This window comes from Glycine soja, chromosome 3, assembly GCF_004193775.1.
Source record: "Glycine soja cultivar W05 chromosome 3, ASM419377v2, whole genome shotgun sequence".
Taxonomy (NCBI): Eukaryota; Viridiplantae; Streptophyta; class Magnoliopsida; order Fabales; family Fabaceae; genus Glycine; species Glycine soja.
Genome location: NC_041004.1, coordinates 46947305 through 46972544, shown reverse-complemented (window position 1 = coordinate 46972544; position 25240 = coordinate 46947305). Strand labels below are relative to the sequence as shown.

At 31.8% G+C, this 25240-nt stretch overlaps 4 protein-coding genes across 9 annotated transcripts; 1 reads left to right on the top strand and 3 right to left on the bottom strand.

The window, feature by feature from the left end:
- Positions 1–1720: 1720 nt before the first annotated feature.
- On the bottom strand, positions 1721–4909 carry LOC114407786 (ubiquitin-conjugating enzyme E2-17 kDa-like). The gene is made up of 4 exons (XM_028371033.1): positions 4721–4909; positions 3694–3821; positions 2731–2835; positions 1721–2120 (listed from the first exon to the last, which is right to left on the bottom strand). Exons 1-4 carry the CDS (start codon positions 4788–4790, stop codon positions 1977–1979), a joined length of 447 nt encoding a protein of 148 aa, XP_028226834.1. The 5' UTR covers positions 4791–4909; the 3' UTR covers positions 1721–1976.
- A 5717-nt stretch (positions 4910–10626) lies between these two features.
- On the bottom strand, positions 10627–12560 carry LOC114407783 (NDR1/HIN1-like protein 13). The gene is made up of 2 exons (XM_028371028.1): positions 11827–12560; positions 10627–11119 (listed from the first exon to the last, which is right to left on the bottom strand). Exons 1-2 carry the CDS (start codon positions 12531–12533, stop codon positions 11101–11103), a joined length of 726 nt encoding a protein of 241 aa, XP_028226829.1. The 5' UTR covers positions 12534–12560; the 3' UTR covers positions 10627–11100.
- Positions 12561–12641: 81 nt separating this feature from the next.
- Positions 12642–18107, top strand: LOC114407784 (exosome complex component RRP41 homolog). 4 transcript variants are annotated; one of them, XM_028371030.1, is made up of 8 exons: positions 12642–12779; positions 14495–14560; positions 15789–15835; positions 15925–15985; positions 16154–16192; positions 16289–16356; positions 16952–17302; positions 17544–18107. In XM_028371030.1, exons 2-7 carry the CDS (start codon positions 14555–14557, stop codon positions 16980–16982), a joined length of 252 nt encoding a protein of 83 aa, XP_028226831.1. In that variant the 5' UTR covers positions 12642–12779; positions 14495–14554; the 3' UTR covers positions 16983–17302; positions 17544–18107. The 4 variants fall into 4 exon arrangements, with proteins under 4 accessions (XP_028226831.1, XP_028226832.1, XP_028226833.1 ...); XM_028371031.1 differs by lacking the exon at positions 12642–12779 and adding an exon at positions 13399–13648; XM_028371032.1 differs by lacking the exon at positions 12642–12779 and having other exon boundaries at positions 13655–14560; positions 17039–17302.
- Positions 18108–19524: 1417 nt separating this feature from the next.
- On the bottom strand, positions 19525–24212 carry LOC114407782 (putative glucose-6-phosphate 1-epimerase). 3 transcript variants are annotated; one of them, XM_028371025.1, is made up of 11 exons: positions 24022–24212; positions 23666–23889; positions 23446–23581; positions 22700–22917; positions 22444–22518; positions 21795–21851; positions 21549–21712; positions 21212–21346; positions 20570–20672; positions 20251–20350; positions 19525–20068 (listed from the first exon to the last, which is right to left on the bottom strand). In XM_028371025.1, exons 4-11 carry the CDS (start codon positions 22808–22810, stop codon positions 19860–19862), a joined length of 954 nt encoding a protein of 317 aa, XP_028226826.1. In that variant the 5' UTR covers positions 22811–22917; positions 23446–23581; positions 23666–23889; positions 24022–24212; the 3' UTR covers positions 19525–19859. The 3 variants fall into 3 exon arrangements, with proteins under 3 accessions (XP_028226826.1, XP_028226828.1, XP_028226827.1); XM_028371027.1 differs by lacking the exons at positions 23666–23889; positions 24022–24212 and having other exon boundaries at positions 19525–20096; XM_028371026.1 differs by lacking the exons at positions 23666–23889; positions 24022–24212 and having other exon boundaries at positions 22700–22912.
- Positions 24213–25240: the final 1028 nt, after the last annotated feature.

Here is a 25240-nt window from a genome sequence, read left to right as displayed (position 1 = left end):
CCGAACACTTAATAAACCTAACCCAATTAAATTGGATTACGGGTTAACCCTGACTCATGACACATGTAATATTCAATAGGCTTAAATATTTTTTTTTTATAATAAATACTCAATTTTTATATTTACTCCCTAATAAATTCTTGTTTTGCATCAAGTCCCTAATAAAATAATAATTTTCTTTTTATTCATTGATATTTTCCTTTAGTACTAGATAAATTAACAAATTTTGTATTAAGTATATGATAAATTAGAAAATTTTATTTTAATCCTAACTAATTATAAATGAAAAAAAAAATCAATACAATGGATATACAATGCCTTAAATACTTGGAAGAAGAAGATTGTTGTTGATTCAAATAGAATTATTTCGTTTCTAATAAAAAAATACCTGTGATCTACAAAAATATTTTCTCTTTGTAAAGAAAAAGGATAAAACACTTTCTTAAAAAATATCTTAAAAATATATTATATCAATATTTTTAATGCTACAAATATACAGCTTAAATATTTTTATATACAAATATAATTATTTAATTATATTTATTAAAATTATATTATTATATTTTTAATCAATCAAATTAATATTAAATTAACTTTTAATTTGATTTAAATTTAAAAATAATAGTTCGATTGTAACAACAATGTTTCAAAGACAACATAATTTGTTACAATTTAAAATAAATAAGATTTAATTTGAATATCTCATTTATTGCTTGCATATATTAAGGTGTTGCCAAATAGAATGTGGAGGGTGATGCATTGCGTGGATATCGATGGATTGGGAGTATATTTTATCTATGATGTTTCCTATGAAGTGGGGTTGAATAGATTCATGAATGTTTCACTGATTGCATATGTATCTGTATTATTAAATGATGATGGTGCTACAAAGAAATTTACATATTAATTGCATAAAATAATTTATATATTAATTGATGTAATTATATTGATTTATATAATAGAATAAAAATAACTTAAAAATTAAAATCAAATCCCTAAATTTGTTTAAATTATTTATAAAATATTTTTTGTAAATGATTTACATATTAGTTTATGAAACTAAGTTTTTTTATAATTAGAATAAAAAGGAACATTTTTTATATTAAAATTTTATGAATTTTATGTTAAAAAATTATTTACAAAATTTAACTAGAAAAAGCAAGTAACATTTATTACAGTGTTGTTGAATTAAAGGTCATGAGCTTATGGATTCAATTCCTATAACTATTTAATTTTTTGGCCAAAATTATTAATTCTAAAAAAAAATAATTTAAAAATATGAGGACCAAATCACAAATTAAATTAAAAATTATACAAAACTAAAATTGTAATTTAGTCAAAATAAAATTGAGTACAATTGTATACATGACTGGAATTTGAAAGAAAAAGAAAAGAAAATTATAAACCAGTCAAAGACGAAATTTAAGAGATTAAAAACTCTTAGCAAACAAAAATTTGGATATATAATTAATAATTTTAACTCCTAAGAAAATGAAAAATATCTTCACATTCAAAAGTAAATATAAATATTTTAATTTATAGCATGAAAAAAAAAATCTGTAACAAAAACTCAATTAAAACTTACATTAGCATATTATATTCGTATAATAAAATAAATCGTTATTGCTATAAAGTATAAAGTCATTTTTTTTAGAGATTACTATAAAGTCATAAAGAATGAAATATTGGTAAGGAATCCAAGTAACTTCTAAGAACTAGGAATCAGCAATCAGCATAGTATGAAAAGATAAATAAGTGGGAATACACTGAAGAACACAGCTACAGATATTTTCCAGCACTCACAGGAGAAGTTTCATACAAACAAACTCAAAATCCTCCTATTGTTATGTGGACAGCACGAGACTTATCCTCAATACGTCAACAGCGGGAATGAAAAGAAAGATTATACATTAATGTCTTTTAACAAATGGAAGGAACACGTCCTATCCTATAATATAATGCGTTATTCCAATTTGCTAGCCCATTGCATACTTCTGAGTCCAGCTCCTAGCAGTTGTCTCATACTTGGACCTGTCTGTCTTGTACATATGAGCAATTTCAGGCACCAAGGGATCATCTGGGTTTGGATCCGTCAATAGGGAGCAAATGGAGAGCAAAACCTGAAAAAGGAAACGGAGACCCTTCCCACCCATTTAAAAAACAGCAATAGTCCAAGAGAAACAGTAACCATACATCAATGGAGGGCTCCCAATTTCTCATAGAAAAAGTTTCACACCAATAACAACACGTTAAGAAATGTTCCTTGTGTGATTTTTAATATTATTAGCCACAACTTAAGATTTTGAAGGTGCAACAATTGCATGCAATTTAGATCATGACACTCAAACCAATTTTTAAGAGGTATCTGTTGATGTGATTCATTGGAATCTACATTATGGATCAAATAGAACTAAGCATGAGATCAACATTTCATGGTACAACATTACTATACTACAAGAATTACATGCAATCCAGAGTATCACATAGATCCAAGATATTTCATAGCAGACTTATCCATCACTGGATTTTGGCAGACATCATCATATAGACCTTAAGTTAGTAACCTTCTGCTGCATGATGTTAAAAAGTTAACTTATTGAATTGGCTACTTGTTATTTATATGTTCTTTGACTAATAGAAACATTTCTCTCTACGCTTATATGAATTGTTATTTGTTGCTGTATTGCACCCAATGAAGATTAGTGTTAAAAAGTTCAGTACAGTCATAACCTTAGATATTGTCAAGGCGGGGCTCCACTGCTCCTTTAAGATATCAAGACAAATACTACCATTGCTGTTGATATTTGGGTGGAAAACTTTAGTCCTAAATGCAACCTGCAAGAGAAAAGTAGACATGAAGAAAAAGAAGGGTTAAAATTTTGAACAAACTACCTTTATGTGAATTGGAAGCCATGTCTAGTAAGTAGTAACAGTGTAACACAAAAGCAAGTCATTGGAAAAGCTCACTTCATTTTCCTGGAAACAGAAGAGTGGTTAAGACCTACTTTATAAACAAGTAATGACTTCAACGGTGGCTACTTAAAACTTAGCACCTTCACAGCTTATAATTGCAGAATTCATTTTTATTACTCACCGTCAGATTTGGTTTTAAAGAGGTGGCTCCACCTCTACAGGTAACTGTTAGAAACTTCAAGTGAAAACAGCACATAAACTGCTCCTCAAATGGGAAAATGAATATTTGTTTTCAGCCAAACCAAGTATGCCCATATTGAAACTTTTAAGCAGAAAATAAAACTCAACCATAGAAAAACTAGAGTGGTCCACTACATAAAATAATAGCATTTCCATTAGTAAAAAATAAGGACTCATCCACCTCCAAGAAATGCCACCAGATTATGATTTAAGAAAGTCATCAGTCGTCACCAAAATTCAACTTATCACTAGCATAAACATCTCAATCAAGGCACCATTGTTACAATATGGACAAGATTAACAGAACAGTGAAGCATGCGACAAGTGTGCATTGGATTTGGATGATTGAAAAGAAAAATTTAATATCTTTAAAAATAAGAATACATAAAATCTAATTAACAAATTTTAGGAATAATCTGAAATTCAGGAAACATAGAAATTTTAACAATATATAAACAAAAAAAAAAGTCCAGTATTCTCCAAGCATATATTATGAAGGAAGAATTGTTGAAATTGTTTTGGGCAGGACTAGGGAAATACCTTGGGTGGCTTGAATGGATAATCCGGAGGAAAATGAATAGTAACTAGAAAAACACCCCCAGCATAAGGGCTATCAGGGGGACCCATTATAGTCGCTTGCCAATGAAACATATCTTCCGCTACAGGACCTATGAAATGTAATAATCATTAGAAAATAACAAACTTAACATTGGTTTCCAATATGGTATCGGAAAATAATGAATAATGTGTAACAGACTAAAGAATGCAGTTTAAACAAAATTTTCAAATATATACAGACTCACAACTTATGAGTTATATCTGCTTGTTTGATGAGTATGTTCATGCAACTCAGATACATAATAAACATCTAGAAAGATAATAATGTCAGCCATATACAATCTTAAAGTAAGAGTTATCTTCCAATGGATTCTACAACCAAAGACAGAGATAATCACAATAGTCTCTCTATCTTCAATCCATGATAGTTGTCACAAATCCAAAACACAGACTTAGAGAAAATCTCTGATAAAAGAAGGCAATAGAGACTAGAGAGATTCTAATTTCTAAGCAGTCACGACACTTTGAATGCAGGATTTCAACTTCAGTAGAAAGAACACAGAGAGGAATTGATTTTAAAAAAATAAAGATATTTGATACCAATTAATAGCAAACAAAGTTAAACAACAAACTTATGAATCGTTGGTTATCACTCTTAACCAAGAAAAGCTTCTTCGGATAACCAGAAAAGTCTCATAAAACATCATATTGACGATAATCTTTTGAGGTCACAACCTGGGATATGAAGCTTAGAACAAACACCTCATCATGCTTCCTCAAAGATTGTCAATTTATTACATTAACGTACGTAAATCGGCATCTAGAAACACATATAACAAAACCCAAATAAACCTAGGAAACGAGGAGGGAAAAAAAACACAACGACCCACATACGTGTAAATTCCAAAACTCATAGATCGAGCAACATATGAAGCTTAATAAGGGTTTGGGATAGATAGAGAGCAAAAAGGGGGTAAAAAGAAAAGGAATTCGGTGAAGAAAATTGTACCGGCGCTGCAAGAGGTTGGAGGGTCTTTCTGGAGGTCCTTAAGCTCCTTCAGAATCCGCTTGGAGGCCATGGAAGAAGATTCCCTTTCGATCTACGAAGGAAGAAAAGGGAGAGTTGCAGAGAGAAAAAGTCGCTTTTCAACGAAACGAACGAAGAAGAGAAAACCAAACCCAACTTGCAGAAATGACTGTATGGAAAGAGACGTGAAGGTTTGTTTGGTTTGAGAAAATATTTTTTATTTTTATTTTTATTTTGGGAAAATAATTTTCAATTTTAATTTTTAAAGTTTAAGAAACGTGGTTGGCTTGATTTTTTTTTTTTAAAAAAAAAAACTCAAGAAATAATTTTAGCATAAATTTTATAAATGATTTTCAATGAAATTTTGTCTAATATGTTTCCTCAATAAGAATTATTAGAATCATTGTATTATTTATTTACAAAAATAAATAAATAAACTAATACCAAATCTAAAGATTAAAATATTCTCACCCTTGTTCAACAAAAGATTTTCAGAAAGCAAAGGTATATATTCCGTTGAAGACGATCGGCAACAAGATATGATTTAGTTTCAAGATTATTAAAAAAGGGGTTGTTCAGTTATGAGGAAATATGGCAAACAGCATGATAATAGGGGAACTCAAAAGAAGAATAACAATATTTACATTTTATGCCATTGCGTTTTCTAAAGGCCGATTCTGTTTCCATGAGAATGAGTATTTCGCGTTTTCGAATTTTCACTGTTTTTTTAAATATTTTTAAAATTTTAACTAAACATATTCTTAACATTGTTTCTGTTTTTATAGAAAATGGTCAAATCAAACATACACTAATATATTCTATCCAATACAAATTTTAAATCACTATCCATTTTTACTATCTTGAGCCGACAAAACATGGACCCCATACTCTTTTTTTATTTTATTTTTGGGTGTGTGTTTCTATTGTTAGGGTAAATTATTTTAATCATTTTTTCTTCATTTTAGGCTACTTTCATCTTTTTATTTTGTTATTTAAGGTTATTATATAGAAATTAAGAAATATAATTAATATTTTTATTTATATTCCTAATTATATTATTTATTTTATTTATTATTCCAACATCTGTATAACATTCATTTTTCTTGATAATTGTAATAAGTACAAAATGTACAAACATTTACACCGACAACAAATATTTATTAAATTCTTTTAGGGGACATTTTTACAAGAATATTTTTTAGTTTTCTAAAAAATATGAAGTTGGAGATTTTTTTTTATGCATCAGAATATAAACACAAGGAAAAACAACAAAAAAAAAACTAGCAGTGCCTAGCAAAAGGTTCCTAAGGCATCGAAAAAATTATGATTTGAACCTTTGCAATTATGCTTAAGTGTTCATGTTCTGCATTTTTTTAAAATTATGTCCAACACATTAATGATATTCGTGACACACTTTTTCCATGGTTTGAACGTCAAAGAATAAAAAAAAAAAATTCCGTGACACTCTGCAATTTACACACGTCTCTAAAAAAATAAATGTTGCACCAATAAAACTAACATAAGATGGATAACTCAGAATTTTTCTCCACTCTGAAAATTATAATGGACTTTTGCTCCATCAATTATCAGGGATAAATCACAGTCCAAGTTGATAACACTTTGCAATTTGCAGGCGTTGCTAAAAAATTAAATGTCTTACCAGCAACACTTTGCAATTTGCACATCATGGACTCTTGCAAATATGCTTAAGTGTTCATTTACCTGCTCATCTAAATGCACAGTTAACTAGTGACTCACTCAACTATAAGCAAATTCTATAAATACCACTACAGCTAAAGATATTCGTAACACTTTCAAATTTTTATCTCAATCCCTACCACAATGTATCACCCAACTGCATATGTTTGTGTTTACTATAATGGTCAAATCTGCAACACTAATGAGGACATCACTTTCGTTAGTAACAACACAAAAACTTTCATGATCAACAAGGTCATAACCTTTACAGAATTGCTTGAACTTGTTCACCAAAAACTAAACATTGAACCACAACAACATATTTAACATCTCCACCTTCGGTGTCCTATATTTGAGTCAAAACAACGTTATATGTACACATCTTTTATTCTGCGATATGATGTTGATGTTCGACAAATGTTCAACATTTTTTAAAACAACCCATCACTACCATTTGTGGAGTTATTTGCCGTAATCTTTGACAATAATAACCCACCAAGCAACCAACATGGCTCAACCTCCAATCTTGAGGACTTATCAGATGGGTACGAGACTTGTTGGGTCAAAAATCATGATAGTGATACTGACTCCTCGTTCGGGCCCGAAGAAAGTAACATGTCTCCATCCCACGAAACAATATTCAAACGAGATTAGTAATCTACGGATCATTCATGTCTTAATTATTTCTACTTTGAGGTTTTCATGTAGTATCTTATGTCTGTGTTCAGTTATCACTTTACATGATGAAATAAAATTTTTGTTTAAATTTAAATTAGCAATTTTTAGTTTATCCATTTTTACTGTAGTAGGTGGCACGGTAACATAACTATCGAAATTCACAACACTTTACAATTTACATTACATTGTTTCAAAAAATTATATGTCTCACCAGAAAAACTAACATAAAATAGATAACTCATAATCTCTTTTTTCACTCTGAATATTATCATGGACATCTACTGCATTAATTACAAGGAAAAAATTACTGCTCTAAATTGACAACACTCTACAATTTACACACGTCTCTAAAAAATTAAATGTCTCACTAGCAAAACTGACATGAAATGGACAATTCATAATCTCTTTTTCACTCTGAAAATCATCATGGACATCTGCTGCATTAATTACATGGGAAAAATCACAGTCTAAATTGACAACACTCTGTAAATTTGCACTAGTTTCTAAAAAATTAATGTCTCAACAGCAAAACTGACATGAAATGGACAACTCATAATATCTTTTTTCACTTTGAAAATCATCATGAACGTTTGCTGCATTAATTACATGGGAAAAATCACAGTCCAAATTGACAACACTGCAATTTGCACTGGTCTCTAAAAAATTAAATGTCTCACAGTAAAACTGACATGAAATGAATAACTTATAATCTCTTTGTTCACTCTGAAATTATGATGGATGTCTGATACATCAGTTACCAGGAAAAAAGAAACATTGGATTCCAATACACATCAACATGGCAAAATGCTCATACAACTATAAATAACACAAAACACACTTAATACAAACGCACAATTTCACATAACATACCTTCATAAACCAAATTCAATCTTATTACTATGTCATTTTTGGGAGAAACAAACAGCTCTTTTGATACACTCAAGCGTAGAATGCACAACACCCTTCAACTAACCAATGACCAATTAGTGGATGAAATCTACTACCGACAACCATTCATAGATGTAGGTCAGTAATATTTTTTTCAATCTCTACAATTGAAAAATGATGATGATGTTTACATAATATTAATGTGCAATGAGCAATACTCATGTGTTGGTCCTATAGAATTATTATGTACCATCGATAGAACACTGAATGTTATACTTAACCTGCTCCAATCCACTATCACTCCTACTCATGATGCAATTATGTATTACAATGGAAAGTGGAAAGTGGAACATCCACGTTAAGGTCGGTTTTTGGGTTACTCCTTTACTAGAACAAATCAATAAGATTTGCATTCCTTAGGGATGTAACATGGACAAACTTAAGGATTTAATCAAGTAAGTTGCACCTATAGGGGTTCCATTATGGAATTCACAAATCATAATTGGTTAGATGATTGTTCTTTCGACAACCAGGTTAGGTTAAGTATTTAGAAAATTTAATTGAATATGAAATAACAGAATTGAAAAATGACGAAGACTTGCTAAAGGTGTTAGCACAATCCAACTATTAGAAACAATTTTGTCCAATAAAATTTTTGGTTATTTTTAACAAACCAAATAGAAGAAGACATGTATCCTGCACAACTTTAGATTATAATTAATTTTGTCACATTTGTGTTGTAATTGTATTTTTTAATATGTTTTATTATTCTTGGTTATCATCTCAGTTACTACACTTTAAAATTTTATGTGTTTATTGTATAAGACAGATGTATCAATTATTTTTTTACTGTATTTTTTAATTTGTTTTAATATGACTAACTAATTTTCTTATATTTTAATTAACGAATATAACAAAAAAAAACATCAACAACACATAAATTTAACTATAAAATTACATACAACGTAACTAAAAAATTATACTCTAATTTTATCCAATTTTTTCATTTTTCTTTATCTGTATATTTCTCTTTAAAAAAAATTTAAAAAAATTAATTTAATAAAAAAGTAATTTTAAAATCAATTAAAAATATTTTTATATAATATAATATTTATATTTTTTAATAATTTAAATTAAAACAGAAAAAAAAAACTCAAGCACGGAAGTCGGGGTGACCATACCCGACTTCCTACGTGCATACAAAAGAAGTGTATTGTGAGAAAAAAAAAAAAAATCAAAGTAGTGTAGTATGGGAATTTGTTGGAGAGAGGAGGTGCATACACGTAAAAAAAACCTAAATTCCTCATATTCGAAGAAATATTTAATGAAGTAAAAGATCATAATGCTCTCGTTATTATATAAAGTTTTAGAACTATTTTTACTGAATGTAATAAATAATCAATTTTAAGAATAAAAAATATGAATAAATATTATTAGTATACAAATTATATATTTTTTAAATGTTTTGTAAGTAAACATTATACTTTTAATATACTTTTTAATTCCTTAAAAATTGACAAGACATTAATTAAAATTTGATTACATTTATATTTATTATTTCACTCGAGGACATGTAAGAACGAGAAAATGTCTTGTGAAGTTAAAAAAAAATTATAATTTTTCTTGTTTAAAAAATAACTTATTATTATGTGAAAATTCACATCGAACTTTAGAAAGGTTTAAACTACAATCGCCACTAGAACTCGTTGCCTGCCCGATCTATTAAAATTTAAACCATAAGGAAGATTCCAAGTTTTGTCCTATTTACCTAAAATAGAAATCATTAATGACAACCAATATCATGCAAGACAAATGCAAATTAGTTAAGTAATCAGTTTGTTCATTTTATCTAATTGTAAAATATATGATCATTACCTTGTGTGATGGGTCGATGTATATATATTGCCTATTTTGCCTTTGCTTCAATTCACTGGCTGATTTCTTTATACATCATGTTGTCGATGTTGGATATCGCTATCCCAACCAATTCTTGTTTTTCCACTCGATTTGTATCAAAAAGGCTATAAGTCAATATTTTAGTAAGTTGAGTGCTTAATTTTCTATTGGAAAAGTTAAGGAAGTGAGAAGAACAAAACAGCTCATTTAAAGAAACACAAGTTACAATGTACTGATGTGCGTGTGGTGTGGAATCGTAGTTCATATATCTATTGTGAGAACGGTGGAAGTGTCCAATCAGCGAAAACAACTAATAAGCTAGCTATGAACTATGAAGGAAAAGGAAAATATTGATGATAAACATATGACAAAAGCTTAAATTTAAAACAAAAAAATTGCATAGATTTACTTCAATCAAATGTGAATCTGTCTTCCTTTTTTAATTTTTATTTATTTATAATTCTAGCTTTTGAGATTCCACTAATTTCAGTTTCACGTTTTGAAAATTAGCATCTGGAATTCGGCCCTCTACAAGAACTAGACAGGTTTACGATAATCAAAGTGTAATAAAAATGAATAACAGTGAAATAAACACCGATAACTATTCGAAGGCAAAGAAGAGCCACTTAAAAGAAACGTAAATAAACAGTTCGTAAACGAAGAAAAAGGCAAATAAACAACCAAAGAAATATAAAACGAAATGAAAGAAAGGTTGAACATCAAAGAAAGAACGAATGAACATTTGGAATTGTATTTATTAGAGAAATAATGTTGGAACTACATACGTTGTCTCTAGCATTTGATAATTAATCCTAATTGAGAGTGGATGTTGTAGGCTTCGTGATTCCTCCCATGACGAACCTTTCGCTCAATTTATAGGCAAAAATCCTAACAACTATATTATTACATGAAAACATGAGTCTAAACAGTTGCTTAATCGATTGATTAACCTCTATTTCAGACAAACTTCTAGCGACTGAGAAGACTTGTCTACATTGAGCTGTTACACAACAGTCTCAATTGCTTGTAATTTCTCATTATTGCTAGCTTCATGGTTTGGATCTCTCAAGAAACTCCTATTAATTGTTTTGATTTGATTTCACCATTGCTCAAAACTAATCAAGATTTGTTGTATCTTAATATTCGGCTTTCTTGAAGTCCCTTGCTGGTCTTCTTCTCTAAGCCTCAACGCTTTTCGACTATCACCAGAGGTTCAAATTCCTATTTGATACAATTAGTAAAAAATTTGCTCCAACAAATGGTAGCAGTGAAATAACGTTCGTAACCACATGCTCGAATAAAGAAGGAAAAAATAATCTATTATACACCACATGCTCGTAGAATGCAATGTTTCCATGACAAGGAAATTAAACCCAAAATGCATTGTTACTTGACACAAAAAATAATTAGAGACTAGGTAGCAGACCTAACATCCCTCTCTTCCTAACCACTAAGCATTTCTTTCACAAGGAAGCCTTGGCACTTAAGTTCTCTTTCTATCATAGTTTACCAATGAGAATGATATGTTACACCTTAAAATTAAAGCTACCACAACTTAAATCTAATTTGCCATCGGATGACTAATTTCTTTACTTACTCCGCAGTCAATTTATTAGGAAGAAAGAAAAAAAAAAGATTTCCTCGATGAATTAAGGGTGCCTCATCACATTGTGGTTTTCTTCATATTGAAAAGAGTAGACAGAGAACATTTTCCCGAGTACTTATGATTCCTATGATCACGAAGCACATAAAAAATGATAAATACAACCTGGCGTATTGGTATTATGTGCATCCCAGATGGCATTTGGGAGAATATAAAAAAATAATTTAGATAGAAGCGGCATCCAGAACTGATGGTATTTTGATCCTGTGGTCCCACCGAGCAGCAAGAGTGAGAGAGAATAATAGTACTAGTTAATTAAAAATACCATTTGAGGAGAGTGATGGAGCAAAGGGGAGGGTCTCCTTTTTGGAGTTGTCTCATGGTGACGTCTCCGCAGACGATAGTGACAGAGATGGAGGGTGAGTTCCAACCCCCCAAGCCCAAACCGGTTTTGGTTCGAACCTCCACGCTGGGGACCAACGCCTTGCTCTCCACGGCGCTCTTAATCCTTCTCCTCTGCCTCTCGTTCAACGCCAGCTCCTTCACGCTCGTCTCCGCCTTCAGCCCCGTCACGCCCTTCTCCTTCACCGTGAACCCCGCCACCTTCGTCGACCCCAGATTCAGGTCTCCGTTCTCCGCTGAAACCGTGAATTGGCTCTGTGAGAAGTGCCACGTCATCCTGCCGCTGCGGTTCTTCACCTCGACGCGCGCGGACGTGTCCGCGTCCAGGTAGGCCCCGTCGGCGGCTTCGGTGACGTTGAGTTTGGGGACGCGGAAGGAGTCGAGGTGGAACTCCGGGAGGGAGGGGTCGTAGATGAGGTAGAAGAGGGCGGCGGCGATCACGACCACCAGGATCAAGATCAGGATGGTGAGGCAGAAGGTGCAGCAGCATATGCGGCAGCAGCTTCGCCGCTTGGGTTTGGGCTGGAACGAGGGTGGCAGCATGGGCTTTCGCGGGGGAGGTGGCGGTGGTTTGGAGTCCGGGTCCCGGTAACCGGGGGGTTTCTGTAGAATTGGCTTGGGTTCTTCCATGGTGGGCTGGTGAGGAAGGAAAGGGAATTGAAATTGTTTTGTTGGGAAATGGTATTTGAGGGAGAGTTAGTTTAGTGTATGAAAAGCTTAAGCTAAGGTTGTGGAGTAATAAGAGGCTGAGAATGAGCAGCGGAATGAAAAGCTTTTTGTTTGGTAACTAGTGACATGGCGGGACACAACAACAACTCTTTCTGTTTCTGCAACTGTCACAACCCTCACCCATACCAAAATATACTTAGTTAAATGGTGAGTCAGTCGTGCTCAACCCAATTTATCAGTTAAATGGTTTAAAAAAACCACTTATTTGAATATACTTTGATAGAAAAAAAAACGAGAGAAGAATAAATATAAAAAAAATAGTCCATTAATGATTTTTACTCGATTTCATATTTATATTTATTCACTTATTTATTTCTTTACAATTGTTTTTTATTTACCTTTAAAAATAGTTTCATTTTATTTTTATTTATTTATTTTCATTCACTCGATCTATTTCTTAATTATTTGTTTTCTTTCCGTCAAATTAGGAGTCAACATAAACTAGGTTGAACAAGGTTTATCCATCCCTAACCCAAAAAATTCATCTAGTTATATTTTAAAAATCAAATTCGACCCAATTAAAATCTAAAATATATAACACAAAATTGAATTGATCATACTTATTGACACAATATACTAATTATGTATAGTTAACTTGTAGAATAAAAAATTACAAAATTTAAATTAAGATATATATATATATATATATATATATATATATATATATATATATTAAAATCAACATATACTATGTTATACAAAATATTAACTATAAAAGCTTTATTATTAAGTATTAGTATTACACAATTATGCAAAAAAAAACTTATACTTTAAGAAGAATATTAAAAATACTAAACTGGTTTGAGGGGACCCAAAATATAACCCAAATCCATCCTAAAAAATCAGAGGATCTATTTTCAAAACTCGAACCCATTGAAATTAATACCGGGCCGGGTAACCCGGTCCAGTTCCGCTTGCAAAATTATTTTTTTACAAAAATAAAAATTTAAACGTAGAGCTGGGAACCTGCATAGTGCATAGACTACTGCACACTCCCCGGCAGTGCCGCCATTGAGGTATCTCTCTTTCTCTTATGTTTCTGTTTAACTCCTCAACTTTGCTATGCCAGCTTGCCTAGTAAAACGAGTTTCAAACAGTTGAATTTCTTGCTAAATCAAACTTATCAACCTTCTTCATTCAGCCATCAAAATCATTACTATAATTTTGTTTATTAGAGAGGCAACACTATGTAATTGACACAATTTTGTCATTAGTTACTCTTAACTAAAACCTGCTGGAATTAAGGGAGTGCTAAAATAAAATACATAAGCTGCCGTTATGTGTTTGCTTCCTTGATCTCTTTACATTATCCTTGTTGTCCGTGGTGTACTTTCCCCTTTCTCTTTGTTTTCATTAAAATTAAGTGCAAATTTTAAATCTTCAAAAAAGAAGTGGCTCATCTGTGCATAGCTTATTTCTTTCTCCTTTTTTCCCAATCTTCAATTGCGATTTTTGTTGTTTGCTAATTGCTAGTATTGATTCTGTTATATAATGTACCTAACCCAGTACCCCCCTCCCAGAGGGCAAAGACTTTTTGTTTGTCTTTGTGTGATTGTGATATTTGGTTAAAGTTCAAATTGCTTGATTGTTTGCAATTGTTATTTTCCCACTACTCTTTTCAAAGGAAGTGGAGTTGTTTCTTTCTGTTTCCAATGGCGTGCTGTTATCTACACAAATTTCTCTCTCGCTCCACTTGATGTTCTCACCATTGTGTGTCAATAATTTTTTGTTTAGAAGATTTGATTATTCTTTTTTGCCTTGAAGCCAAGAACATAAAGTAACGCAACAACGTCAGCTGCTTGTAATCACCTTTCTGCTTCTTTTTTTCTCATCCTTGTTTCTCCTGGCTCTTGCTGGCATAGATTGACTTGAGGATGGAATACGTCAGCCCAGAAGGACTTCGCTTGGATGGTCGCTGACCAATGGAGGTACTGCTATTTTTCCTGGCCTCTTTTCTCCTTTTTTCTTCATTTAATTTTCATTATAGTTTAAAACTTTCATTAAATCTGTCAAAAAAAGTATTAAAGCATAATAAATGCTGAAAATAATCAATAAAGTACTGCACAAATTGCAGTAGCTTTATGTTAATTAGTATGTATATATCTGCAGATAGTAATGCATAAGGTATTTAGGGTTACAACACTTAGTTGGACCACACAATAATCAACATGGTTGGACCACACAATAATCAACATGGTTGGACTCAAAGCAAGCCAACAAGAGTTCTGATAAATATTATAACCTTGAGAAGTATCAATTGAAAGCCAGAAACTTTCTACTTTACCAAATCATAGAAGTAAGACAATGGAGGGACAAAAAACAGCTTAACATGTCAATACACCATGGCAACAACTAACAAAGATCAAAAGCAAATATATGAAACAACTCCGTGGAGTTTTTGTCCATACTGCTAAAAATGAACATGTCTGTTTCTCCTGGAGTACAAGACTTGAATTGGTACCGATGCAGCTTTACCAGAGATTGAAAATTTCATTCTGCAAATAGATTGAGTTAGATCACATACAACTATGATTGATCAGCATCATTATCTTCGGAGTACTTTAGTATACTATTTTCCAATAAATTTCTTAAAGACCCCAAAATATAATGATATATGTTATAACTCCAGATCTGTGCCACTTTAAATATTTGATTTGCTGACACAGCGTAATTTTGAAGATGATATCATGGTTTGTATCTTTTTTATTTAGTGGTTCTCTGATTTGAACAAAAAAAAAGGAGATAATCCATGGACCAGGCCCAATGCTAAGGATTTCTAACCTACTTATTTATTATTAGTGGGTTATGTGGGTTAGGGCTAGATAGCCCCATCAGAAAGTGGGCTAATTAAAAAGGGGCCAGTTGTTGGGTTTTAGGGTCTTGCTCTGGTTCATGGATTTTAGTCCTATTTGATAGCTCTGTGTTTCATACATGATTCTAGAATTTGAATATTCTAAAATGAGGGAATGCATTTTAGAAGATAAAATACATGTATCGCAAAGTATGAAGTTGTTTTTGTCTCAACAGCTATCACTGCACTTTATCCTCTAAAGTGCACTTGCTTCACTTTAGAGGAACTAAATCTATGATTTTGTGTTTCTTTCTCTCCTGATCTTTGCCCTTACCATTTTCTTCCCTCTTTATGCTATATTCTAGATGCAACAAATTCGTGCAGAGATTGGTGCTGTATCCAAAGCAGATGGGTAAATCAATTTTTGCTTTTTAAAAAAATTAAGTTGTGATTTCATTCAAAGCATTGGACCGTAAAGTTTTTTTTTCATTTTGAAACTAGTTCTTCCATTTTTGAGATGGGTAATACCGAAGTTACTGCTGCTGTTTATGGCCCTAGAGAGGTACTGTTTATTTATTTACCTTGCTCATGAATAGTTTTCTATGTAATTTGAATATGGGTAGAAAAACTTTTGGGTGTTAATCAGCTTAAATGTTTAAAAAATCTTTGAATTTGCATTTGAGCTTGAGATAATTTGCTGTTTTTCTTTGGTAACTTCTATTCTTTTCAGGTGCAAAATAGGAGCCAACAAATAAGTAGCCATGCCCTGGTAGATTTTTTTCTTTTAAATTATAATACATTGAGTGCAGTTTTATGCATTGTAATGATAACTTAATTGCTGCTTATCTGCTTTCTGTGTCTGTAGGTTCGGTGTGAGTACAGCCTGGCTAATTTTAGCACTGGAGATCGCATGAGGAAATCTAAGGGTGACAGGTTGTACTTATTTACTTGTTTAACTTCCTAATCTTTTTGCTTGATTTTTGATATATTGTACTCATTGAAATGGTATTGGAGTGTGGACTAGTTATAGGATGAGAGTGAATGTTGCATTAATAGAATCAATCTCAAGAATATCTTGTAATTGTGAATTGGACTTTTTCATCTTTTTACCAAAGTAGGAAATAAGCTGCTAAAGTGCTGATTGTGTGTGTGGACTTTTAGACTGTAACTTTTGATTATTGATTATGAACATCTTTATTTTCTGTTTTTTCTTAGCATTGATGACTACATCAGTTGTCTAAATGCTCCGAGTGGGTTATGTATCATAGAGCAGTGAAAAGTAAACCATAAGCACCATTTATGGCCTCACCTCATTTTTTATCTTTTCTTAATGGTCTTTTTCTATGACATGGATCTTTGAGCTTTAACTTTTATGAGTCATCTTTGGCCAAAATTTGTATGTAGTTTTGAATGCCTTAGCCATCAGTGTTTATAGACATAAATTTTATCTTGTTTTGCTTCATTAGAGTTTTAATTTTATCTTGTTTTTTACTATTCTTTAGTTGATTGAAGTTTTCTCATGCTACAGGAGATCAACTGAAATTTCTCTTGTTATCTGACAAACCATGGAAGCATGTATACTGACACATTTATTGCCTCATTCCCCGGTTTTCAGTCAACTTCTGATGCTCAAGCTGTCATAATTATTCAAAGTTGCTGAATGAATATGAACAGATTTGAACTAAGTCTGTTTGGATAAAAGCCATAAGCTCTTTTGAGAGCTTCTCTACCGGAAATATATAATATATTTTCTGTAGAGAAGCTCTCAAAAGAGCTTATAACTTGTATCCAAACATGTCCATATGTAGAAGACAGTGCAGGAGGGGCTGATGTAACTCTAGGAATTCTGCCGAAGCTGGATAAAGTGACCCTTCTTCAGGTTAATTTTTGTGTCTTATTTTCTCCATATATCTTTTGAGAATGAGAACCTTGAAAATTTTAATAAGAAATTAACCACCGTATCATTATTATGAAAAGCATGCAATGCTTTTCTTTCGAACTCCAGTTTATTTATTTCAAGTTTTCTCTAGTATTCACTGACTGCTTTATTCCTTAAATTAGAATGGAAAAGCTCCTAGTTTAGTTTTATTTGCACTAATTTCTTTTGATACTGGCTGTAGATGGATTCTAAACTACCTATTGACATTTTGGAAAATGTTATGCAACTGGCAATTGAAGGCTGCAAAGCAATAGCAATAGCACTAATCACTTTTGTGATTATACTAAGAGAAGTGAAAACATGGTTTACATTCATTTCATAGATTAATTCCCGAATTTTTGTCGGTTGGCAGATTTTTACTGGAGAACACAAAGCAACTTGAGTATCGAAGAGGTGTATAGTTTTATAGCAGAAGTAATGTTTCCTATTTGCTTCCAATTTATGTTGGCTTATGCTTGCGCATGATGCTATGATTATTATTGCCAATGGTCTGGTTTTTCCAGATTTGTAGGTCCATTCTTTCAGCATTTGTGCGTTTTCATTTTTTAAGAGAATTCTCTCCAGTGTGTATTTACCTGCAAACGATTTTGTTTTTGGCATATGCTGTTGACTAGAGCGGGAAATGTAGAGAGTCTCTCTGTAGCATTTGTTTAATTGTTTCCCATTTCTACCAACTTAGTGCATCTTTGTACCAGTCGAGAATTCAAAAGTAATTTTACTATGAAAGTAACAAATTCCTCCTTCATTTTATGCATTAGAATTCACAAATGTGCATTGAAGGCTTTAATTCAAACACAGCCTTACCTAGTCAATTGAAGTAACAAATTTATGAATTATTTTGGGACCATGTTCGTCGTTTAGCAAATCCCCTAAAATTAGAAGGGGTGTGGAGTTGAACTAGTGATCTGACACTTCTAACAGTTGGAACGAAAACCATTTAAAAAGTTGGTTGAGTGCGTACATGTTCGTTGGCTCGTTGCATCCTCTCAGACAGCAAAGCAATGGCGTCGTTTTTGTCTAATCAGCATCAACAACTAACATGTTTAATGTTCTTTCATTGCCTTTTTGTTTGGAGATACGGGTACGCTAAAATTCGATAAATAAAGCTTGTTATTTAGTAGTTGAATTGCAGTTAAGTCTCAACGATATAATAATAAAATAATCTACCAAACTTTTTCTCGAATTTTCCTGTGTCTAACAACTAACTATTGACTTTGGTTTTTATATAACTTAGATTTAAATTTAAAATTGAAAAATTGGGAATAATTTCAAAACACGTTCCTGATTACTGATTGTAGCTTCGTTAAGTGATCATTTATAACCTAAGTTGCCAATGTTCATTGCTAAAGAAAAGGCTATTGATAATCGATTCCAAAACGTTTTTTTCATTTCATTTTAAACGAGTATGATACATTTGAATATTGATGTTTAAAAAAAACATCATTCATAACATCGCATATATTCTTTTTACTTAAAAAAAGATTTTAGTATTTGAAAAAAAAAATTATATAGACTAAATTTGCTAATTTTTACTGAGAATATTCAATTTCACAAACAAAATTGACCTGAATGTTGATAATCAAGAAAATTAAGGATTTTTTTTAATAGTGCCTATTTATATTGTGTTTTTTTTTTTTTTTTATAAAAACACAGAATCTCTCATCTCTTACCAACTTGAACCTTTTAATGCCTATTCCCTCGCCACATCCGGTCTCCATTTGTACACAGAAAGCACAATTTCATGTTTTTTTGACGCACCTTTTTTACCAGCTTTATTGAATAAAAACAAAAATTCAATTAGATCACAGTCAATATAAGAATTTTTCATTCAATTGTAGATATCGTCTATAATAAAATTATTGACTATTATATAATTATTTCAAAAATCATATTTAAAATATTTTCTAATTAATTGACTATACAGGTTTTTTAGTGATAGATTTCTAAAAAAAACATGTGAAACTTGTTAAATTATTCGAGTATCATTACATAATTAAAATACATATAGAGTTCAGTATTATTATAATAGATGTATTGCTCATATTGGTGATTAACCACTCGGTTTATTCTCTCATGAAAGGTGGATCATCATGTTCCAAATTAACCTTTCATTCATGACCAAAATAAAAATATATAAATAAATAACCTTTCAAGCACCATACTACCCACCCAATCAATATTAGTAAATTGGAACAAGAAAGTTTAATATAGCCATTACGTGGAAGATCATAAAATCCATCCAGGGAAGAAACTTAACATCTACACAACAAATCTAACGCTTCAAGAAGAGTCCATAGCAGAACCGAACCAACTAACTAATAACCGGGTAACATTTGATAGCCATTCTCACAAAAAACATAGGCCTCTCTAAAACACTATTTCTAGCCTAAAAAGACCACACAACAGAAAAACCTGATACTCCTAAGGAGACTATGTCTACGACTCAATGCTACATTACAGGATGTAGCATAAACTCTGACCGATTTTGTACAATTCCTCAAAGACCACTTCTGTCGAGACCCAGACGGTCACTGCAAAAACTTGACGGCACAACCGAGAGCTGCAGCCGCCCAGTCCATTCCTCGCCTGGCTTCAAGTTCACAGGTTTCTCTATCACTGCCCCATCAACACAAAGCATATGTTTATACTCCTCATCACCAAAGTCTGCCATTGATTTTGATTTCTTCTCCCATGGATTCCACACAGCTGCACATATCATAGAAGTACTGATGAACTGCAATTAAATCTTCTATAACAATATCAAACCTTATTCATATTTGAAGTCAAATTACAAAATTAGTGTTTCTGATTGCAGGAACAAGACAGATATAGTGCATACATCCTTTTGTCATATGTTCTGAACAACTTTTACTAGCTAGATAACTTACCAACATCAGGGAGACCATCCTTCCTTATAACAAATGTTCGTTTCCTCTCATGATCTAGCACTGCAATTATGTTTGGAGAGCTAAGATAAACTCGATCCACCTGCCAGGAAGGAAGGATGATTTTTGAAAACCTCGTTACTCATGCCCTTCATTATTACAAAAGCTAAAGACTTTAGTGAATTTGACATGATTGACAAAACTGCATAGGCTAGGAATACAGTGCTATAGTTACACAACTTGAAGCAAAAGCTTATAATTGCATCATGGAACTATAAATATCTACATGTTGTAAACATGAATATAACCTAGAGAGATTTACCTCAGATTCAAATGTTATTGCATCTCCTTGTTCTGTAAACCGTTCCTTTTGGAAAAGATTGTCTAGGTAATCCAGTGTCTCCAGACCTTCAATCCTTATCTCACTATACATCATTGTTAATGTGAGTACTAATTAGCAAACTTAAAATAAAATTCCTTGTTCTAAAACAACCAAAAGAGGGATAGCTCAATTGCTAAAAAAACATGTAAATAAATTATCCTAATAGGTAACAAGCATTGCAAACAGTACCTTTCTTCAAATGGTTACAAATTCTATAGGTTCTGTAAAAAACTTTGGACTTTTATTACAACATATCACTTGTTTCATGTTTCACTATAACTGACCTGAATAGATCTCATAGTTCCTGTACTAACAGTATTCAGAGAACAATCCACCTAATATATAAGTATCAATGCTAGTTTCAAATGAATAGAGCATATATTAGTCTTCAGTAACTTCTAAAGAAGAGAAAGGTCCTCTCCGACCTCATTAAATGTTAAAATCCCACAATTTAAAAGTCTTCAGCGAACAATTCATTTAATATATATAATATATGCAGAAAATACATGTTCCAGAACAATAAACCAAGTATTTATAATGTAAAAGAAAAATGAGGGTTGGACAAGAAAGAATTATCCATACCTTATGTCAGAGACCATTAAGTATGTGTGATATGCAAATGAGAAACTAAATGGCTTGCCATTTATATTCCTGACTCTAGATATCAAAGTCAGGTCTCCATCTGTTGTAAGAGACACCCGAAGACGGAATTCAAAACTGGTACAATTAAGCAATCGTTAGCTCACTATTTCTTGAAATTTACTTCCAAACACAGGAGAAAGTAATATCAAGTGCATAATCAGCTTGAAACAATCAAATGCGGGGAGAGAAAATATCCCTGTGACACTATCACATAATTCTAATAGGCTAAATGAATCATAATCCATGAGCTGCAGTATTGTGGCATTCAAGTTCATACCTATGTGGCCAGCCCTTCATATCTTCTTCAGATGATTTTAGTACCAGGTCAATGAAGGATTTCCCACTAGAATCATTTGCAGGCAGAGGAGGAGGATTATCATCAATTGCCCACATTCTATTTCTCGCAAAACCATGCAGCTCCAGCGATCCACAGTTTCCGAACTGTAAATCAAATTCAGCTTAAGATATGAGTTGTATTTGTTACAAATTTATTGAAAATGAACATTCAAAGTAGAAAGTTTACCTGTGGAGAACATATAGGAATTCCTCCTCGTATGGCTTTTGGAGCCTTGAAAATTGCCTACAATCAATTGAAAATGAGACAAGAGTAAGTTATGACTACTTGCCTCTTTACAAAGTAAAATTGATTAAAGTTCTATATCTCTACTAAATCATCATCTGTAAGCCAAGGTACCAAAACTCTTATTATTATAAATCAACATCAGTTAGCAAGTTGGAAATCCCATCAAGTTTTCATTGAACCAATATTCAACTCAAGTGGTTCAAGAGGATAAAAGCACTACATATCTGCAAACTATTAGTAAAATGAGTGAAATTATTCACACCCTCCCCATAAAAATAGCAAAGTGCAATGTTAATCATAATTAATGCACCCTTTTCCCCAATTTTTCTCTTGCATCGATATGATTGATGAACAACATAGAATACTATGATTCATCAACATCCTAACTCTTTGAATTTATTGATTATCTGGGCCAATGCCCTTCACATACTGCCTGCAATATAATGCAGTTTAGCCCAAAATGAACTAGTTTCAGAAAGCATGATTATGAAATGTTGACATATATTTTCCTTATCAGCACTGACAGATAACAAATTCATATAATTTGAAACAATATAAAATGATGTTTAATCAAAATTGAAAGACATACCTTGCTGCTTGTGAATAGAAGTTCTTCCCCATGCTCATTCCGCCATGAAGTGACCTGCGCCCCATGTAAGCATACCTAATTTCAAGAGAAAAAAAACAGTTAATCCGAATACTGTTAGTACTTGAATTATATACTCAAACTAGAAATATCTTTAAGAACCATGTTTTCCTTATCATGGATTGACATTGGATGTTACAAAAAAATATAAAATCATAACTTTATGAAATGTTAGAACTGATACAAAACAAGCTCTCACCTGTGCTGAAGCACCCCTTGGAGTCCGAAGCACAATTTGATGAATCCCATTCCAGTCCTTTGTAATTTCAGTTGCTGCTCTATAGTCCCACACAGCTGCAGAATGCCCCATTCAAATTAGTGTAGATCCTCTACTTCCCCAGCAAACCTTTACAGGCTTCTCAAATTTGGTACATGCCAATACCAGAGGATTGAAGGGGTATCCAGCTCACACCTATACTGTAACAAAACAAGTGAATTAGCCTTATCAGTTAAAGCCAAAATACTAACAGCCAATTTAACCCACAAAATCTCTCCTCAGTGATGTGATTCAGATCTAAAGAACCGTAAACCTCTTTTTAAAACAAGAATTAGGGTTGTATGAGAAAATTCCATTAAAACCTCACAAAGCCAAGAGCAGAAAACGTTACACTTTAAACATTTGGCAACTGCATACCAATCTACCTGGCAAACATCTAAGCATGTCCTTGAATCTCGTCAGATTTACAGCAGAAAAAGACAATTATATAGTGAACAAACTCGGACAGATTCAAAAACTCTATAATTATCATTTATAATTTATAATTATAAATAAATAAATAAAACCGAGATATACATATATATATATATAACAACAGTAATAAAATTTTCCTTTAAGAATATAAGCAAAAAAACAACAATAGTATCTTTATGAAAATGCAACTCATGGAAGAAAAAGCAAATACTGAAATGAAATCCCATTAACCAAGCACTAGTAAGTGTACTTACTTAGAACAATCCTGAATCAGGAATTCCAAGTCTAAACCGACAGCAGGTATTGGATGCAAAGAGAGGCAGCAGAATAATGCATGACCTCTGTGAAATGAGTTCAGAAATTCACACATCCAATGACACGAGGCAGTACCTGTTGATAAAGGGCAGAGATACATTACATACATGACGAAGAAGAAGAAGAAGAAGAAGAAGCGTTCAAAAAGTTGAAAGGTACCCTTTTCTTAGAAGTATTCATTCAAGACCAAACTTGCAATCAAATCAAGAAAAGTTTAAAACTTTCAACCACCCCAAGATTTGAAAAAAACTACAGGAAATGGTAGGTAGGTGGCAATGTTGTGGGAAGGTGGGATAGATAAAATTTTTGGCACAAGCTTAAGATAAGGAGCAAAAACCGGTCTTGTAAATTCTGTGTCTGTTGGCTGCTGAAGAGATCTGGTTCTAGGACGTGGAGATACGAGAAGTACATGTACACATGTACAAACAGTCAAAAAGATTTGAACAATTTTTAATGTTAAAATTTATAATTATAATTTTGTGCACAAGATTTAAAAGAGAGAGTAAAGTATACACCATTCCAGAGTAAGGGTTGAAAGCTACTTTTTTCTTTGGAGTGTGGTGGAGAGAGAATCAACAGTCACACAAACAACACAACACAAACGAGGGTGATGAATCAAACTCAAGAAGAAAATGAAAGCAAAACTGTTGTTGTCTTCAACACACACACGACACAGCTATCACATTCACATCATCACTTGAGCATTCATTCTATTATTATAAGGGCTGAGGGGCATGCGTACGTATTTGGTTTTTTTTCTCCAATGAGGTGTGCAAAATGGATTTGTCACCGCAATCCCGGGCTTATCTTTCAATTTCTCTCTTCCTTTTCCTTTTCTTTTTAGCACGGAAACACAAACACTTAACCATTTTTTTAATACACAGTATAAAGATAGAGCAAACCAAAAAAGAAATTGAAGTTGCCACAAATGAAAATTTATTTCGTCACGGCTGTTCAATTTAGAGGATAAGACCAAAGAAATTGTGAAAATTGAAGTTGCCACAAAAGAATTTTGGATTATTCATATTTGTCTGCTTCACCCGTACTTATTTTAATTTTGCGTTAAATCATTCATATAATATATTATCTAAGTTAAATTTATTATTAAACTTCTTAACTTTTTTTTTAATTTAAGTTCCTAAATTAAATATTTAATTGGGTCTTTAATTTTATAACAAGATATCTAAAATTTTTATAACCCCTATAAATTATCATTTTTGACAATTTAAGTTGTCACAAACTATATTTTTTAGTTTAATAATATAGTAGCAATTAAAAATTCTCAAATAATTCATTTCTACTAATTAATTTAACCTATTATTTATTATTTATAGTATAATTTCTTTTATCTCTTTTCATTATGTTATTTGTTTTATCTCTCGTTTATTTTATTTCCTATCTCTTTCAATCATGATTATATATATATATATATATATATATATATATATATATATATATATATATATATATATATATATATACACATTTTTTCATTATATTGTACTAAGAAATCTTTTTAATTTGTAACCTTTTCGTTTTTTGCATACTGTGGTAAAACATTGTTGTAATAAATGATCAAAATGTTTTTACAAGTATAGTTATTATCACAGGATTGTATATATTTATAATTAAATTAAACCCTTGATATATGTATTTTCTTTTTTTTTATTACTGAAACCCTTGATATAATTCTCTATCTTTGATTTTACATGGAAAACCAGCTTCATTGATTTT

What these genes read in the sequence shown, in the direction of transcription:
- LOC114407786 (XM_028371033.1), bottom strand. Translation starts at nt 4,790, where the DNA reads ATGGCCTCCAAGCGGATTCTGAAGGAGCTTAAGGACCTCCAGAAAGAC. An exon ending in TCCAACCTCTTGCAGCGCCG is followed by an intron (nt 3,822 to 4,720) that starts GTACAATTTTCT and finishes TACATTTCATAG; the next exon opens with GTCCTGTAGCGGAAGATATG. An exon ending in ATCCATTCAAGCCACCCAAG is followed by an intron (nt 2,836 to 3,693) that starts GTATTTCCCTAG and finishes TTTCTCTTGCAG; the next exon opens with GTTGCATTTAGGACTAAAGT.
- LOC114407783 (XM_028371028.1), bottom strand. Translation starts at nt 12,533, where the DNA reads ATGGAAGAACCCAAGCCAATTCTACAGAAACCCCCCGGTTACCGGGAC.
- LOC114407784 (XM_028371030.1), top strand. An exon ending in GCTGTATCCAAAGCAGATGG is followed by an intron (nt 15,836 to 15,924) that starts GTAAATCAATTT and finishes TTTTGAAACTAG; the next exon opens with TTCTTCCATTTTTGAGATGG. An exon ending in AAATAAGTAGCCATGCCCTG is followed by an intron (nt 16,193 to 16,288) that starts GTAGATTTTTTT and finishes CTGTGTCTGTAG; the next exon opens with GTTCGGTGTGAGTACAGCCT.
- LOC114407782 (XM_028371025.1), bottom strand. Translation starts at nt 22,810, where the DNA reads ATGGGGCATTCTGCAGCTGTGTGGGACTATAGAGCAGCAACTGAAATT. An exon ending in TTCCTATATGTTCTCCACAG is followed by an intron (nt 21,713 to 21,794) that starts GTAAACTTTCTA and finishes TTTGATTTACAG; the next exon opens with TTCGGAAACTGTGGATCGCT. An exon ending in GGATGGTCTCCCTGATGTTG is followed by an intron (nt 20,069 to 20,250) that starts GTAAGTTATCTA and finishes TGATATGTGCAG; the next exon opens with CTGTGTGGAATCCATGGGAG.